Here is an 18,787-nt window from a genome sequence, read left to right on the forward strand (position 1 = left end):
TAACTAACCCAAAGCAAAGTGCTTTATGCTTGGTAGCACACTACTAATTAACCTAAAGCAAAGTGTGTTATGCTTGGTAGCACACTACTAATTAACACAACATGCTTTATGCTTGGTAGCACACTACTAATTAACCTAAAGCAAAGTGCTTTATGGTTGGTAGCACACTGCTAATGAACGCAATGTGCTTAATGGTTGGTACCGCACTACTAATAACACAATGCGCTTTATGGTTGGTAGCACACTACTAATTAACACAATGTGCTTCATGGTTAGTAGCACACTACTAATGAACACAATGTGCTTCATGGTTAGTAGCACACTACTAATGAACACAATGTGCTTTATGGTTGGTAGCACACTACTAATGAACACAATGTGCTTTATGGTTGGTAGCACTCTATTAATTAACCCAAACCAAAGTGGTTTATGCTTGGTAGCACACTACTAATTACCACAATGTGCTTTATGCTTGGTAGCACACTAATAATTAACCCAAAGCAAAGTGCTTTATGCTTGGTAGCACACTACTAATTAACACAATGTGCGTTAAGGTTAGTAGCACACTACTGATGAACACAAAGTGCTTTATGCTTGGCAGCACACTGCTAATTAATCCAAAGCAAAGTGCTTTATGCTTGGTAGCTTGTGATTTCTTTTGAAACTTTTCTATATCCACACCACCCTCACTACTTTAACCCCCTCACCTGTCCTCCTTTCCCATGCCCCCTTCCTTTGGGCATTAAGAATAAGTTTATCATTATTGAATGTATATGTAACTGATCTGCAATTGAGGATGTGAATTAAAAACATCACTCAAAAAATAGAGTTGTAAAGATTGTATTTTTCCTTGAAATTTTTCCTTTTTTTGTACGCTAGGATTTGTTTCAACTGGGACCCCCTTACATGTAACATTGACTACCCAGGTCCCAGTGCCGTTGGGTCAACCCTCAATCTGCAACGTCGCACCGGTCTGAGCGATTGCTAATTCCTTATTAAGAGCTCCCCCGGGGACCTATAATCATCAAACCAAACACAAGGAGATATGAACGGAGCGCTGAAACTTCAGACTCACCCCAGTCACAGATCTGAGTTAAATCCATCGTTCTTTAGCTCACTTCACCACCTCAGTTCAGATCCGGCTATATGCAAATCATGACCCTTTGCCTCATGCGAACAGTCCAGCCCAAACTGCCAAGCCATGTCTTCCCTGGACCAGAAACAAGCATCTTGGACATGGTTCCAGGACAACACCCCTCTTCAGCCAGGCTAGCTTGAATCCAGTGGCAAACTGAGCAAGGGACCCACGTCTGGGCATACAAATGACAGATCAATAACCAAAAGACCATTTTTAGATAAACTAATAGATCCAAACACAAATTGGTGGGTGCAGATTCTAAAAGGCCCAGCTCAAGCTCTACCCACTAAACTGGTGCCCAACAAAGTCGAGATATTAAGGGCCAGATTACGATGGGGTAAGGAAATCTTTCCGATCTCATCGGTTTGGAAATGGTTTCCGACCGGCTCGGATCAGGTGTGTCCGACCGACAATGATACATCCGGATGCTTCCAGATAGGATTTGGTTGGACTCCCATTGATTTCAATGGGAGCCTATGCTCCTAACTGCATCGTAATTTGACCCCCGGTCGGGAAGACACATTCCCTATCCGAAAGGAGCAAATGCTGTTAGGAGGCCTTCCTAACTGCATCGTATTCGGGCCCTGGGTAAGAATTCTTTCCTAACCACATCGTAATCAGGCCCTAAATAGAGAATTCTCAGTGATTAATACCCCTCTTCTGAGTCCTTTCAAGTAATCAAGGAGACTGCTATTCCAATTTTGGCTATGAGGTGCACAGTCTAAATAGCCAGACAACTCCACCAGAGTGCTTGTAATAATGACCAAGAATATGTTTTTGTTATTTCAGCCCTAAAGAAGAATGTATCGCCGTTAAAACAGTGTTAGCTGAAACAAGAGTGGGAAATACCTTGATTTGTAAATATCTTGTGTGGAAACTTGTTAAATTTTTGCCTACTTAGGTTTTGGATAATGTTTGACTTTTGTCTGTTCAGAGTTATCAGAACAGACAAAAGTCAAACATATATTCTTTGAAAATGTTTTGTCATTAGACTAGGACATATAGAATAATGCTTTTTTGAAAACGTACTGTTTTTAGTATCACAAACAACTTGGAATAAAATCAATGATCAAGTTTTCTGTTGGAGTGCATTTGTATATCGATGATTTCATGATACCTTTTAGTGCCATTAAACAGTCAGTCTTTCCGTTGAAGAATGAGAGGATAAAAAGAGAGGATCTCCTGAAACCGGCTTATATCTTTTGGGTATTTACCTTGAAACAGCTGAAGCCGACATTGGCTTCCACCAAATATCTAAAATTGGCTCTGTAAAAGCTTCACTGAAAGGAAGTAGAGGCTCAGAGGACACTGAAGCAGAATGGAGTCCCTCATTTAGTATATTTGATTGTCTGTAGTAAAGAGTGGTAAATCTATTATTTCCGCAGCTTACAGATACTGATACAGACTCACTGTATGCACTATTTATGGAAGTACCTTAGATAATCCTGCAGGCTTTGATCATATGAACAATGAATTGGCCGCATGGCCACTACCCATAATCATCTGTGGAGATTTTAATATAAATTTGCCCGCCAATAAGAATATAACCCTCGATAAAAATTGGATTTATAGCAGTCGGAAACCAAAGGTATTTAGAGCTTTGAGGACATTGTCGAGAACAGGCACTCACTGACATCTGGCATTCACGACACCCCTTAGATCCTGGACACACATTTTATTCCTTTCCACACAACAAGCTTGCAAGATTAGATTTTATATTTGAATCCCATACTATTATTCACTCCTGCTGAATGGAGAAGGCCCCTCTCATAGTGGCAGATCACAATCCCTTACTAGTTGAACTTAGAGGGGCAGTGTCTGAAAATAGAGGAATAACCAATTGGAGTTTCGAACAATCCTTACTTTTAAATAATGAATATTGCGAACACATGAGCCTGTGGATTTCCCAATTTCTTAAAGAGAATTTAGGGAGTACAGGAATAGAGGTAGTGTGGGATACACTGAAAGCAGCGATACAGGGAGAGACATTTAGCTTTTTGTTATCCCTAAACAAAGAAAAATGTTGACTGCTAAATGATATGCAGAGCCGTTTGGCTGCTACAGAAGACTTGATCACAGTACTCCATGATGGGGGCGATCCTGCAGACGCACTTGCAAAAGTAATGGTAGCCAAATTGTTTATTATGGAGATAATAGCCAAAAGGGCCGCAGACAGATAAGCTGCATGGAGGGGGGGGAAGCTTATGAGTCTAGTGAGCAGGTCGGACGTCACCTAGCAACTAGGGCAAAGCTGCACTGAACACAATTGCAGCTATCAATGATCGCATACAAGCTCAAATTACAGATCCAGAGGAAATTTGGAAGGTGTTTAATTTATATTACCAAGATCTATATCATGTGACCACTTCTGGCCACTTGGAGGATATCACAATATATCTTAATCGAATTCCAGCAGAACAATCTCAAGAAGATCAGCACCAACTTGAGGAATCCCCCCAGGTGGGTGGACAGTCTACTATGCATTAATAGTCTCCCAAGTGGCAAAGCTACTGGCCTAGATAGCATACCATTAGAATTTTATAGGAAGTCGTCGACCGAGTTGAAAGATGGTATGCAACAACTATTTATGTATGTATATAGGAAAACCACCTGAATCGTGGTCTCAAGCAAAAATAATAGTCTTCCCGAAAAAACATAAAACGTTACAACCTGGCTCCTATCACCCCATAACCCTGATAAACGCAGATAGCAAGATTTACTCTAAAATCGTAGCTGTTTGCTTAGCTGGGGTAATTCACAAAGCAGTCTCACCAAGACAACATGGATTCATCCCAGGACGCGGCACTACAGATCATATCAGAAGAGTTATCTCACCCTTTGATGCCGCCAACAGTTCTAGGGATCCAACAGCATTTATCCTACTTGATGCCGAAAAGGGTCTCCTGGCTTTTCTTATGGGAGACCTTGTCAAGGGTTGAAATAGGCCAGGGATTCATACAGGCATTTAAAATGCTCTATTTCAAGCCCACTGCAAGACTGTATTTAAATGGAGTACTCAGATTTATTTAAAATAAAGAGAGGTACCCGGCAAGGATGCCTGAGCTCGCCACTTCTGTTCGCACTTTATATAGATCCTTTCCTATGCTAACTGGAGGCTAATATAAATATCAGCCCCATTGTTTCCCATCACTGGGAAACTAAAGTGTTGGCTTACGCCGACGATATAGCTTTAGTAACTTCTAATCCTAAAACATCTATGTTTGAGGTGTTAAAGATTGCAAAAATCGCTGTTAGCATAAGCTGAAAGCCATTTTGTACTTGGCAAGCACATGGCTAAGATGGCTGCCATGTGCTTTCTCTTTCTTCCAGAGCTTTGCACATCCTCAGAAATGCCTAGCTGTCAGAATGCACCTGCTCCTAGTATAGAACGGTCAGGCGATTTTTGCGGATGCAAGGAGAAATGTCTCCTCCCACTTTTTTGCAGAAGCAAATTTTGTATACCCATATTAGTCAATTTGCATGCTGGTATGTGCTAGGACATCCCCTTGGTTTTATGCGGACTAATGTAACCTATGCATATATAAGGCCCCTGTTCTCTGTACTCCTTAGACTGCCTCCTACAGTGGCCTGAGGATACCACATGACGCAGTCTCCGTCATCTGAGGTTAAAAAATGAATTATTTTTATATTACAGCTTCTGTGCCAATTTCTGCTTTGTTGGTAAAAAAAAGGACCAGGTGTATCAGTGAACCCCTTAGAAGGTTTTTAATTCTTGAAATGGCGCCAGACGTGGGCATCATCAAAAAAACGGCTATCCAAGGGAGTTGTCTTGACAGAAGACCGGAATCTACTGAGGAGGACAGGACAAGGAATCTACTAAGGAGGTACCCTGCGCACAGAGTTTCTCTGTCTCTGCAGTCCAGTATATTTCTGGTCTTCCTGATTTGATCCTCCAAATGTTTACCGCTCCTGACTGAGAACCTTTTTGGCAGGAGTATTCTAAAAACAACGTTAGGTCATTCAGAACTTGGCAGCGAGAGGTTGGAGATTTGTGCTTGGAAAGGTCTGCGACATGTGTTTGACTTGTATTGTCCAATAATGTGATTATCGAGAATTGTGGAAATATGTAAATTGCAATTTATGTAGGCAGGTAATTCTCTAACTTTTGAATCATTCGTAACGGCACATATTGTACCACTGCTGTAGAATATTGTAAATGCTGCAATATTCTTGGCATGCCTGTTTCAAGCGCACATTGAAGAATGTGTTGCTTTCTTGGAGGTACCATATTGGAATTAGAACAGAATCAGCCGGCTCCCCTAGAGGGGCTACCTAAATAGGTTTAGGTATAAAAAACGTATTTCTTCCTTGATGACTAAGTACCCCATGGAATTAAATATGTACATTAAAAGGATCGTAATCTGTGCACTTCCATAAGTGGTGATATGCAGAGCATTTTGTTTTTGAGTGTTCTTCCAGCCAAAACGGGCAAATTTGGTGTATTTTGGCTTCTTGAAAATGGAACAGTCTTTGGGCTGTTTGGTGCATTTATTTGGACTACTTTTGAGAAGCTCTTCTTGTATTCAAAATAGTCTTTATTCGATATTTTTCAATCATAAAAAGAAATTTACAAAATTGACCCCCCACACCCAGCAAAATACAAGATCCATGAAACATCATTTCAGTTTTATCTAAAATTATCAGACTAGGTCTTAACTGTTTTTTTAACCTTTTAATAAAACATATTTAATAATTTTGTAAATAGTGATTAAAAAACGAAATTCATCATTTGCAAATTATATCAGTTGCTTAATACAGTGTGCAAAATCAGATAGCAGCATGTAGCAACTGGCCCTGGGTTATTCCAAACTCATTTTGCAAGCCCGAATTATCCACATCCAGTGAAGAAATTTCGACATGGCTATAACAGGCTGGGAGGTATCATTTCGTAAAATCCTAACCGCCTCACTAGCAGTTTTAAGGCCCAACTGGGCGCAAATCAGTTTTAGCCATGATCGCCTGGGTGCGTTATATTCTGAGCAAGCAGACAACACATGCCCAATATTTTCCTTTTGGTCAGGACAGAAAGGACACCCCAAAGTTTGGTTCTCATGCCATTTTGCAGTTACGGCATTTAATGGTAGTGTCGCCACCCTCAATTGATGATACCTCTTCCGGTTCCCTGGGACAGTAATCCAATCCCAGTAAAGTTCTAGGGCCGGTGCATGTTTGAGTTCCAGGAAGTCTGTGGTGAAAGATTGTTGAATACGACATCCAAAACACTTAACCTCAACCATGCTCCAATAGAGATCTCGTAATACTTTCTTAGGGGGGGGAAGACATTCCTTACAGGGTCCTCCCATAATAAAGATTAAACCCATCGCCATATAGATTGTTTTTACCTCTCTCATCCATTAAATTTTATGAGCTTTATCCAAAGCTCTGACCTCGAGGAAACCCTGGGCGTACTGGGAGAGTTCTGGGGTGACCCATAGTCTCTTCCAGTAGGCCACAGATCTGCATTTGGCTATGTCCTCAAAGCTATGAAGTCCCAAATCATAGTGGAGAGGTATTAGAGGAGTTGATATTGGTAGGCTAGTAATGTTACGAAGAAATTTATTTGGGCTAGCGTAAATTTTCTAAGGTTACTGGTCCCCCAGAGTTCAGCCCCATAGAGGACCGCTGCTCCAACTTTTGCATTATAAATCTTTAAAACCCAAGTAATAGGTCTAGTATGTGAGGAGAATAATTCCTTGGTAAGTGCTCCTGCCAGTTGTGCCGGTTTCGTAACCAGCTGGTTAGTGTGCTCTTTCCAATCTAATTTGTATGACAGGGTGATGCCCAAGTAATTAAAAACTTGCGTCTGTTCTAGTTGCACCCCGTCCATGATAACCTTCCCTCTGATGTGTTTCCGTTTGTGCAGAACCATGAATTTTGTTTTAGTTGTATTAATAACAAGACCATGGTCTGCACAGAACACTTCGAAGACACCAATGGCCTTCTGGAGTCCCTGTTGGTTCTTTGATATTAGTAGGGTATCATCCGCAAACATCAACAGGGGGATCAGTTTCCCGGCCAACTTAGGTGCATCGGTCAGCTGTTGTTCAAAGTACCTGATCACCCTGTTGATGTATAGCGAAAAAAGGGTTGGGGCTAGCACACATCCTTGGCGTACTCCCCTTGCTATGGGGAATTTATCAGTTACGCTACCCTGCTGGTTCCATCGAACTTGCGCAAAATTTTTCTCGTGTAATCTAATTGGTAAGGACAAAATTTCGTTTGGGATGCCCTGTTCTTGTAGCGCAGTCCACAACTTAGCACGAGGAACCAGGTCAAATGCTGATTTTAAATCAACAAAGCACGCCAATATAATAAAACAAATCTAAAAACTTGATCAATGGTACTAGTGTGACTACGGAACCCTGCCTGTAAGGGTGACAATATGTCCTGGAATTCTATCCAACCATGGATTCGCTGCAGGACAAGCCTTGCCAATACTTTTTGTATGCATGCGATAAGGCTGATAGGCTTATAATTACCTGGATCCGAGCATGCCCCCTTTTTAAAGATTGGGATAATCTCGGCGCCTTTCCAAGTTTCCGGGATAGGCGAGCCCTTCGCAATACCATTGGCTAGCAACTGGATGTAGGAAGCCCAAAGATCTTTGTCATGCATAAACAGATCTGCAGGGACAGAATCCAAGCCTGGCGCCCTCCCTTTTGGGATGTTATTCAGGATTTTTAGGACATCAGCTTTGGTAAAAGATAGGTAGCTAGCACTCACAATTGTATTTATAAGTACTTCGCACCCTTCTTCCTCTCCATCCTCAGGAGCGAATTGGGACGCATAATGGGAAACTCATGCGTCTGGAGACACATGGTTTGTGGGTTCACCTCTTTTGGCCCCCCTTCCCCATTTGACGATGTTCCAGAAGGAGGTCATAGATCGTTCTTTACTTGCACTTAATAGGTCTCTCCAGTACCCTCCCTCCCATTCCCCCTTAGCCCTGGTTTGTGTTCTTTTATACATGAGTCGGGCTTCCCTTATCTTAATTATGTCTTTTGTTTTTACTACGTCAGACAGGGCCCTGTAGGCAGCCCTACAGGATTTATCATACCATTGATCCTCCTTTCTCATTGCCCTACACTGTTTTTAGCAGCTTTTTTGACAAAGAAGAATTTCAATTTGTTAAAAAAGACATCATGGATCGTACTAGCATCAAATTCCGGAGTCTCCATAATGGAGTTTCTCCTTAATTCTGTGATAGCCTGGGTTGTTAAATCCCTCATCGCTGTTATACTTTCCTCATTAGTTGCACAGTTGGACCATCTAATACGTCTATTATTATTTGAAAGAGTTACTTGAACGTTATCCCTCAGTTCATTGTTTTTCAATAAATCAAACAATTTAAATGAGAGAATTAATGGGTCGTGATCACTTTCAGCCCTTGACTCTATCCACATGTCAACGATACTGGACCAGTTCTCCTTATTGGTGAGGATGTAGTCAATACGGCTTTGTGATATGCCATTATTAAAAGTAGGGGCACCCTGTTTATCAGAACTCGTTCTTCCATTGGTGGCCCGTAAACCATGCTCCATACATAGAACTTTTAGTTGTAATGCGGCCTCTGTCCACTTTTTAATAGGTATTAGAGACAACTGAGGGATTTCCCAGATGTAGTCCTCTTCTATCGTGAGATCTATATCGTGGTTATCTAGGGGCTCAAAACAACAATTAAAATCACCGCCTACAATAACGTTGGCGTTCAAACAATATTGTTTTAAAAGAAAATCCAATTGGTCAACTACCTCAGTGGATTTGCCACCTGGTAACCCCCTTGAGTAAATGTTAAAAACATAAAGATCCTTACAGTGGGATCGCTGTAATTTGACTAACAGAATATCAAGACTATTAGTAGGCAATTGAAGAGCAGAATGCCCAGTGTTCTGTTTTACCCATGTCACCAGGCCTCCCTTTGGCCTTCCCCTTAAACTCGGTGTAGCCGGGATAAAGAAATGTAAGTATCCTTGTATAGGTTCTGGGACTTCCTGCCAGGTTTCCTGAAGAAGGATTATGTCCTTTCTATCCAGGAAAGTTAGCCAGTCCAACGATGACCTTTTACTTTTTAGACCTGCAACATTCCATGACAGCAGAGTGTATTGTACAGGGCCATCAGCATTGAGGGGTTCCGTGCTAATGGTTTGACTGACGATATATTGTTGCGATGGAATGCTTTTACTCGAATTATTCGCGGTTGTCACCAAATTAGAAATTGTTTTTACATTTAAGTTATAATTAATTATGTGACCAGTTTAGCCGGTAGGGCCATAAGCTTCCTCTGTAGCCACCAAAGTTTCTTGTATTGTCCTCACTTCTATCTGAGATGTGGGAATATCAACTTTCACAGCTCTTCTTGTAAATATGACTCAATTAATATTTACAGAAGGCCTGGTTTAAGTACATTCTGTGTGCTGTCTTTTGTTTCTGTCCTAAGTGTTGATTTGTGGGTTAAATGTGTGTTTAAATGTCTATGTGGTTTGACACCGGTGGTACTTGTGTGAGTAAGTAGCGATTGCGCTCCTTGTGTAAGAATGTCTAGCTTTAAGCGCGCTGTATGGTGTGTTCTGAGTGTATGACCCCCTTCTGAAAATGTCTGGATTAAGCTCAATGTGTTTTTTTTGTCATCATTCTGTTATACAAAAAGTCATTTAAATAATTACATATTAAATAAAAAATCCAGAAAAGAATTATGTAACATATGCTATATAGCTCTACGCTATCATTAAAATTGGCAAAGTAAGAAATTATAGATCTATGCAAATTGCCACAATGCTACAGATAAAATCAGAATTCACATTCAATAGGAATAAAATAGGCCTCATTGAAAGGAAGGGAAAAAACGAAATTGTGTGCTTTGCGATAATTAGACTAAAATGCAAAATGTTACAGCATTTTCCTTAGATACATTGTATTCGATATTAAAAGGCATTCACATCATCTGAGTAAATTGGTTGTTGCTGAACTAAACAACACAATAGAACGATAGATTTTTACTGCCTTGAAATGCCTCAGCTTTTAAATAGACTGACGTGCTTACTTTCAGCACCAGAGAAAAACAAAAGCTTTCTAACAGCTGTGTTTAAACTGTCTCACTGAGAAGAAGCTGTCTGACACGACCAAAGGAGATTACACTTTGTCAGGGAATTACAAATACAGAATTATTTTTTTTTTCCTCCTGCGAAAGGCGTGAGATGTTGACGCCTGCTGGCCAGTGCAACAGCTGCGTAAATAGCACATGGCTATTCCAGACTGCAGGCCACAGAGGGAAAATGCGGAGTCACCTAGATTTTGAATTAGAGTAACCCTGGTATAAAAAGCCTGCTTTACATACAGTTGATTTAAAAAAAGTTACAAAAGACAGTTTCATTATTTTGTATAACAGAGAAAGTTTGAAAGAGGGATTTCCTTTGTTAATGCCTTTTTACATAGGCACATCCGTGATTCTGAAATTAAATAATCAATACTAATAATAATTTGTGCGATCTCCACTGGTTGAAAGTGGAGATTTGCATTAAATTTAAGACATGGTGGCCTTTGAGAAAGGATGCTTCCTTAGCTGCTTCCTGGTTGCTTGGAGTTTGGCTCTTCTCAAATGATGTGCATTGCTTAAGAGTGTCACTGTTTTTAGTTTGTTTTGTTAAGCTATGCTTTCCTTTATACTTCTTACTAGAATTCAAGTGGGACTCCAACTTTGACGAACGGGAAGATGCAAGCATGCGAGTCTATGAAAGAATTAATGATGGAGAAACAGCTCTCAATCCTGTGGCAAGAACAGGGACTTACCGTGCACTTGCTTCCTAATATCTGCTGTGTAATCTGGTAAGCTGGTCTCATGGCAGACATCCTAAGAGTATAGAGCAGAGGGCGTGGTAGACTTTCAAGTACAAATATTTTAAAGGGATGAAAATTCCTACTTATGAAATGTACTGCCGGGCTTGGGGGCTTAGTGGACTAATGTGTCTACTATAGGTGCCTGTGTTTGACCTCATGGTCACAGGTTCAACTCCTAGCAGGTCCACTCACTCATTTTATCGACCTCTGAAAAATAAAAGGCTACCATTGACTTGGGTAACAATAAACATCTGTTATTCAGTGCCAAAATTACCTTCGGGAGAACGTGAGCTTTAAATACGTTATGTTGTGGTTTTGCCTCTCTTGTGCCTTTGATGTTCCATAGAAGACTAAGATATATAGCCACAGGAGGTGCTTCACTACAATGTCCGTCTCGAAAAGGATAGTTAATGGCTTTGATAGTTTTCTTACCAGTATTGGAAATACTGCTGAACATAGAGATTGAGGTACAATCAGTGATGCACATAGTAATTAAATGGGCAGTTTCAAAAAGGAGAGGTTTGACAGATTGCCCATCCACTAAGAGTGTGCTCAAGAAACTTTATTACAATGTGTGAAAACACCAAAACAACTTATAAAAATACAGTTCTATGAAATAAAACGTAAGTGTAAAGGAAACATCCAGAATAAATGGTTCTCAATGGCAGACTAGAATTCTGTCACGTGTACAAGACGGAGAAGGCTCAACTCTAGCACAATTACTTGGAGCAATGAGTCTTCACAAAGAGTTGAATTTCACAAGTGTGTTTAAATAATCATAAAAGTGTCATTACTTCTATAAGATTAGACCAAACAAGATCTCCATTTCAAACGAAGATTGTGGTCTGAACAAGTACAACACTTTAGCAAAGTATCCTGGAGAAGGTAGCTTTGTAATGCCAGATTAATTTTCTTGCACTCGGAATTGAATTCATTCAGCAGTTTAAAAGCATGGCACACACGAAATTCTCAAAAATCAGGTGCATACGTTTCTAACCTAATCAATGAGCCTTATTGCAGATGGTCAGTTTATTTCTGCTTCAGTGCACTTGCATACACCAGAATACGGACTGGCGACTAGGTACATTTAAGACTACTGTTAAATCTAATACTGTTTTCAATAAGTGACACTTGACAAAGTGAACATTTAAAAACCGACAACTGGGGTGTGTCATGCAGGCTCTAACTGGGAGTCAGCTTTCTCCTTTTCCTTTCCACTTTACTATGTAATTGCATCAATGCAGAAGTACAAAACAACTACTTCATCCCTTGTAAATCAACTTAATTAGAACAATATAAAATCTTCAATATGGTCAATCACAGCAGAATCGTCCACGCTTTGTAAAGTGCTGGTTCAGAGAGGACATGTCCACTGTTTGACGATCAGCACCAATAGTCACAAAACTGCATCTTGGTGGCTCTCATGGGTCATGTTCTCTGTATTAAGTCATAGCTTTCGTCTTTCACATCCTCAAAGATTTTCTAAAATAATGACACAAACGTGATTCAAAATGAAGGCAACATCACTATAGAGCAGTTAGCCTTCCACAACCAAGGAAGATTTTGCCAAAGTCTTCGGGAGGCGAGACACGTGATAAAGATGCAGTCCTGAGCAGCAAGGCTTCGTAATACTGTAAAAGAGGGTAAGTGCATCAGCTCCTTCAGAGTCCACAGACCGAGCGACCATCTCCAATGTACTGACTCCCCAGAGGACCAAAGGCCTGGGATAAGACAAGAAACAAACATTAATATCTAGGCATCAAGAGCTTGATCTAGACAGCGTGTAAACTCACGGGCACATACTTTTTATTTTAACCTTGGATCACTTAGGAATCAAACCAGCACGACTGCGCTGGTGGGCGGACACTACTTTTAACTTTGGACCAGTAGGCTCCATCCCATTATCAACCTGTGGTTATCCCTGACACTTAATGCAGCACCGAAAACGGCTTCTACAACTGTTTGGTAGTATGCAAGTACTGCACCATCCCTGTGTACATCAGACAAAGCAAATCCCATTCTGGCATAATCACACTGCCCTTCACAGTTCACCAAGAAAAAAGAACAGATAAAGCCCATAGGCCTGCTTATTTATATCAGAAGTGCTTAACTGATTGGAAAGTGCATGCATTTGTGAGTGGGAGATGGTGAAAATAAGTTAGATGAATGTGTGTAACTGATCCATCTCATGAGACTCACTTAGCTCACCTATACATCCATCAATGCACTCACCCATTCATCTATAGTCTTGTGACCATCCACTTAGTCACATACCGGTTTATCCATTCAGTAGCTCTTCTATTCATCCACTCACCAAAGCGCGCAAACATACAAATTCTGCAATCAACATAGAAACATTTTATAAATATATTTTTAAAGACAATCCTATTGGCTTTGCACCCCTTTTTTGACTGTATTGCTCTTCTATTGAGTGTAGATAGAAGGTTACTTACTTGTAATCCTAATTCTCCGTTAACACGCAGGACCATATGCCATTTGGGAAACCATGTTTTCATGAAAGAAAAAAATAATATAAAAACATGCTAATAAGAGCCAACATTTCATTTTTGGGTTTTAAAAATACATCCAAATGGTCAAATTAAGTCTTTAATACTTGTGGCTGAATCACCACTGTTGAAACCCTTTAAAGCAAAATATAATATAAAACTGTGGCCTGCAGCAGGCGGACTGCTCTCATTGCCAACTTACCTTTAAGAATTCCAGACACTGACCTTCATTGCAAAAAAATTAACCCTTGAACAGTCTACACAAATAATTCCATGCTGAAGTAAGCTTGGTTTTCTAGTTTCCACCACAAAGTGCAAGGAGGTAGAAACAGCATAAATCAAAGAAAAATCTTTCCACACCACTTTCCATGAAAAAAAAGCTACTTTTAAAATTATTTTTCAGGTCCCTTCAGCAAGCCCTGGGCAAGTCACAATATGTGGTAAAAACATGAATGCAGGTTTGGCTTTGATATCTTTTAAAGAAAAAACATTAAATATTAACTGCAAACTTGCCCAAATGTCAAAAACAGAGCTCAGCACCGGAAAAGGTAGCCAGTAGCAGTCACATGATTAATTTGGTGCTCTTTGTGGGAAGATCTTTATGAGGGACCTTAATCCCAGGAGACTTTTCTGAAGTTGAAGGGAAACACTTAGGCGCATCTGAACGACTTTGGCCAAAAATAGTTTATCCTCTTCTTCTTATTGCTTTGAGTACATCAAAGAAGGTATAGTTTCTTATCTGTAATCCCAGTTCTCTCTCAGGGTAATATCCACTGAAGTCATTAGCACCGACTAGTCCCACCCACATGCGGAGTTCTTGGAGCACTACTCAATGTCTTCTTAAGTGTAGATGTTAGCCTTTCTTCAGGAAGGCCTGGAGAAACACTTAAGACATGAATTAGTTGCAGCCTAAAAAAAAGGCTACAGTGACCAATTTCTTCAGATTGCATTTAAAAAACGGGATATCTATATATATATATTCACAGAAAAAAACATAGGTTTCAGAGGTGTTCTAGTTAGCTAGACATTTCACTCGTGCAAAACCATAGAATAACTCGCGCGCCCGCAATGCACTGTTGATGTCACATATTACATCATTCATGACATGTTCAGTGACATCACTGAAGACACCTCAAATGACATCACTGATGAGTTCATCCAGTGAATGGTTTAGTTTCAAATTCAAATTTAAATTTAATATATATATATATATATATATATATATATATATATATATATATATATATTTTTTCCCCCCGCAGGTTGTAATTCACGAGTACGAGACCATTTCCGACGTGTCTGTCACTCCTGGAAAGTTTTCGCGGGATGGATGTGGATAATTTATAGTTGCCAACGAGCAGTACAATACTTTGTTAAAATTTGAATTGATGACGTAATAATACAGTGGTCAGTGTGTATAGGATTTCGAGAAGTTTAATACCGGGAGCTTTAGAATCAAAGCCTATAAGCCCTGAGGAAGACATTAAGGCACAGATCGGTGCATGACGAAACACGTGTTGGCTGCTTTTTTGCAAAGAGGATGAATCTGAATTTAGCTTAATTATTTGGATCTTTTGACAATTTGGAAGAATTCATTGAAGGACTGTACTGTTGGATCGTTTGCACAAGAATAAATTGGATGTTCTATATCTTTGACAGAACAAAGGACTGATCATTTGAAGCATGATATTTCTATTGAACTGACATACTAAGTACATTTTTGTTAAGTAGATTGTTATATGGCTGTATCGGTTTTGTGATATTTGATTGCCCAATTTCAGTACATTTAATGTTGACATTTACTTTAAGGATAGTGCTCAGGGAGGAATTGCATGTGTATTAGAGTGTATGGTGAATTTGTAAGTGCTTATGTATTGGTGGAGTAATAGGATAAGTAGATAGTGCTGGATGGGTGATTGGAGAAATGCATGGGACAGACAGGAGGATTCCTAGACTGCATAGATACTAACTGGGTATTTAGAAGAGCGTATCAATAAGTATGTAGCTGGTTAGAGGTCTGCATGCATAGTGTCCAAAATATGGTACCTGCACTTCTATTAGTGGCTATGCCATTCCTTAAGTATAGGACTAATAACTGGACTAATTTCAGTGCTGCAAAGAGTGCCTGCTAAACGTATTAGTGCTTAGGGATTGGCAGAGTGATCGAATACGTAGATAATGCCAGATGGTTGAATGGAGAAGTGCATCGGACAGACAGAAGGATTCCTAGACTGCATAGGTAATGAGTATTTAAAAGACTATCAATGCTATGAAGCTGATTAGAGGTCTGCATGCATAGTGTACAGAATATTGTAGCTGTACTAGTTTTTCTGGCTTGGCCATTCCTTAGGTACAGGACTAGTAACTAGAATAATTTCAGTGCTGCAAAGAGTGTACATGTTGAATTTAGAAGTGCTTAGGTATTGGCGGAGTGATAGGATATGAAGATAGTGCTGGATGGGTGATTGGAGAAATACATGGCAGAGACCGAAGGATTCCAACACTGCATAGGTATTAACTGTGTATTTAGAAGAGCGTATTTATAGTATGTAGCTTGTTAGAGATCTGCATGCATTGTGGACAAAACATTGTACTTGGGTTAGTGGCTAGGCCATTCCGTAAGTATAGGACTAAGAACTGGAGTAATTTCAGTACTGCAAAGAGAGTGCATGCTAAATTTATAAGTGATTAGGTACTGGCTGAGTGATTGGATATGTACATAGTGCTGGATGGGTGAATGGACAAGTGCAAGGGACAGACAGAAGGATTCCTAGACTGCATAGGTACTAAGTATTTAAAAGACTGTATCAATGCTATATAGCTGATTAGATGTCTACATGCATAGTGCAATGAATATTGTAGCTGTACTAGTATTGGTGTGTCTATGGTTTCAAGAATGGTAGTCTGTAATTTAAGGTTTGAGGAGGTGCATCAGATGATCACGTGGATGTCATCAGTGATGTCACTGACCATGTCATGAGTGATGTAATTATTATTATGTTTGCACTTGTAAAGCGCGTTGCTACCCTGAGGTTTCCTGGCGCTGTGCAACGCTGGGGAACCCGTCCTGGCTTTCCCTGTGGGATGGTCCCTGCTGGGAGTTCCCAGGGTGGAGCCAGGCATCCCCGGCGTTGGGGGGGGGGCCGTTGTGGAGATTAGGCAAGCTGATGCCCAGAGTTGCCGAGTGAGACCCCCAGATTAGAGTAGGCACCGAAGCGAGAATTATCGAGTCCGCTGACCCAAGTCCACGACCCTGCCGCGTCGGGAATTGAACCCTGGTCCCGGCCGACTTCTGCTCCCGGGTCTGCCGCCTCTAACTGGTGAGCCACACCACTCCACATGTGTCCACTCCACCACTCCAATATGTGTCGTCATCAGCAATGCATTGCGGGGGCGCAAGTTATAGTTAGCACAACTAACTACAACAGGCGAATTTCTCGTTTTGTACGAGTGAAATATCCAACTAACTATGACGACCATGAAACCTGTGTTTTTTTCAGTGAATTTCTGAGGTTTTTTAAATGCTCATTTCTAACTATAATGTCCCTGAAACTTGTGGTTTGTTTCAGTGAATTTTATATATATATGTATGTAATCTCCTCTCACTCTGACAAGGAAGGCATCAGCACTCAGGTTGTAGTTTGGAAGTATTTAATCTGTAAAAGACATGATCCACACGTTTCGGCTCGCCCGAACCTTGAGAACGATACAAGATGTCATTGTAGCATCCTTATTTAAATATGCAAATGCCTCTAGTTGCCAACATTACCAAAGGACTATATATTACTTTAATCCAAAAAGCTGTTGGCCATATTGGCCTGGTCACGATGTGAGAATTCAGGAATTGATACAATAAAAAAAAAGAAAACCAGTGTTAATATGCACACAATGTCATTTCAGCATATCTTGCCCGTGGCCGCCATACCTGTATGTTTGTCAACATGACTTATTCATAATAAACATACTTAAGAATGCAATCATCAACAAACAGTGGACTACACATTACTTTATAGTGAAAGGCTATCGGCCATATTAATCTGGGCACGTTGCATATTATAATGGTTCTTACACGAAAGAAAATAAAAACGAGCTGTGCGGAATTTCCAGGTCCATTTTTGAAACACTAGTAAAAGGGCTTTTCGCTTCGCTCGCCCTAAAAAGGGGTGTTATTATACACACACTATCCCTAAATAAAGTTCTAGCGATTATAGTTCCATTCACAGCTCATTTGAGATGTCATGAGTGATGTAACTGACCATGTCATGAATGATGTAATGTCTGAGGTCATTAGCAGTACATTGTGGGGGAGTACGTTCTAGTTAGCTCATGTAACTATAACTGCTCAATTTCACTTGTTGTGTATGAGTGAAATCTGAGTCTAACTATACCGTCCCTGTAATCTTTTTTTGTGGAAAAGTTCTAGTTTTTTTTTACGGTAAGTATGATGCATATCACAATGGATGGTGGGAGGTTGGAAGCAGGGCCTGGCATTGTGCTGCCCCCACCCAAGTTTGCTGCTCCTACCTTTCCTCCTCCTAGCCATCCATTGTCCAAGTCCATGTCCCTGCTCACTTATTACAGCCCTGTCTGGCCCTTGTTCTGCACTGGCCTTCCCGCCTTCTCTGAACAGTTAGTTTGCTGCCCCATCCACCTCCTCCCTACCCTCTGTTGTCTGAATCCATGGACTAGCCTCCTCCCTCCTGCCATGCATGGCCTGATGTGCTGCTACTGCCCTCCATTTAGCATGATGTACCAGTCCACTCTTCCTGCTATCCATTGCCCAATTCTATGCCCCATCATTGACCTCCTGCTTAGCCTCTGTGCTTAGCTTGCTCCCCCTATTGTCCTTCCCCACCTGACCTCCGATGTCTGTGTGCATGCCCCTGCTCTATCCTTTTCGCCCACCATGTTCCATGGACCTGCCACTCGTATCTACTAGAGTGTTCTGTTGAGCTGCCACTCCCCTCCCACCTGCCTAGCATTGTCTAATGACTGTAACCTCTCCCTGCCACCTCCACCCTGCCTGTACACATTCTTTGCCCCTATCCCTTTCCTCCTGCCTGCCCCGCGTGGTCTGTTGTGAGGCCCCTTTCCCTGAACTCTCCTGTTTGTGCCCGGGTCCCGACCTTCCCTTCTATCATCCATGGTCCTTTGTGCATGCCCCTGCACCCTCCTTCTTGCCCATCATAGCCAATTGTGCTGCCACTAACCCTCCTGCTTGCCATGCATGGTCTTCTGTGCTGCCACGGCCCCTCCCACCTTCCCGGTGTAGTCAGCTAGCTTCCCC

General features: G+C 41.0%; 1 protein-coding gene across 2 annotated transcripts in view; it reads right to left on the bottom strand.

Moving 5' to 3' along the window:
- Nucleotides 1–11,524: 11,524 nt before the first annotated feature.
- Nucleotides 11,525–18,787, bottom strand: part of CRIP3 (cysteine rich protein 3) — a 743,798-nt gene continuing 736,535 nt past the window's right edge. Inside the window, exon 9 of one of the 2 annotated variants that reach the window (XM_086925848.1) lies at nucleotides 11,525–12,714. Coding sequence is in view for 1 of the 2 variants with exons in the window: in XM_086925847.1 (XP_086781973.1) it covers nucleotides 12,500–12,714 (215 nt within the window). In the remaining variant the exon portion in view is untranslated. The remainder of the gene's footprint in view (nucleotides 12,715–18,787) is intronic. The other variant, XM_086925847.1, reaches the window with a different exon arrangement.

This window comes from Lissotriton vulgaris, chromosome 6 (assembly GCF_964263255.1).
Source record: "Lissotriton vulgaris chromosome 6, aLisVul1.2, whole genome shotgun sequence".
NCBI classification, from domain to species: domain Eukaryota; kingdom Metazoa; phylum Chordata; class Amphibia; order Caudata; family Salamandridae; genus Lissotriton; species Lissotriton vulgaris.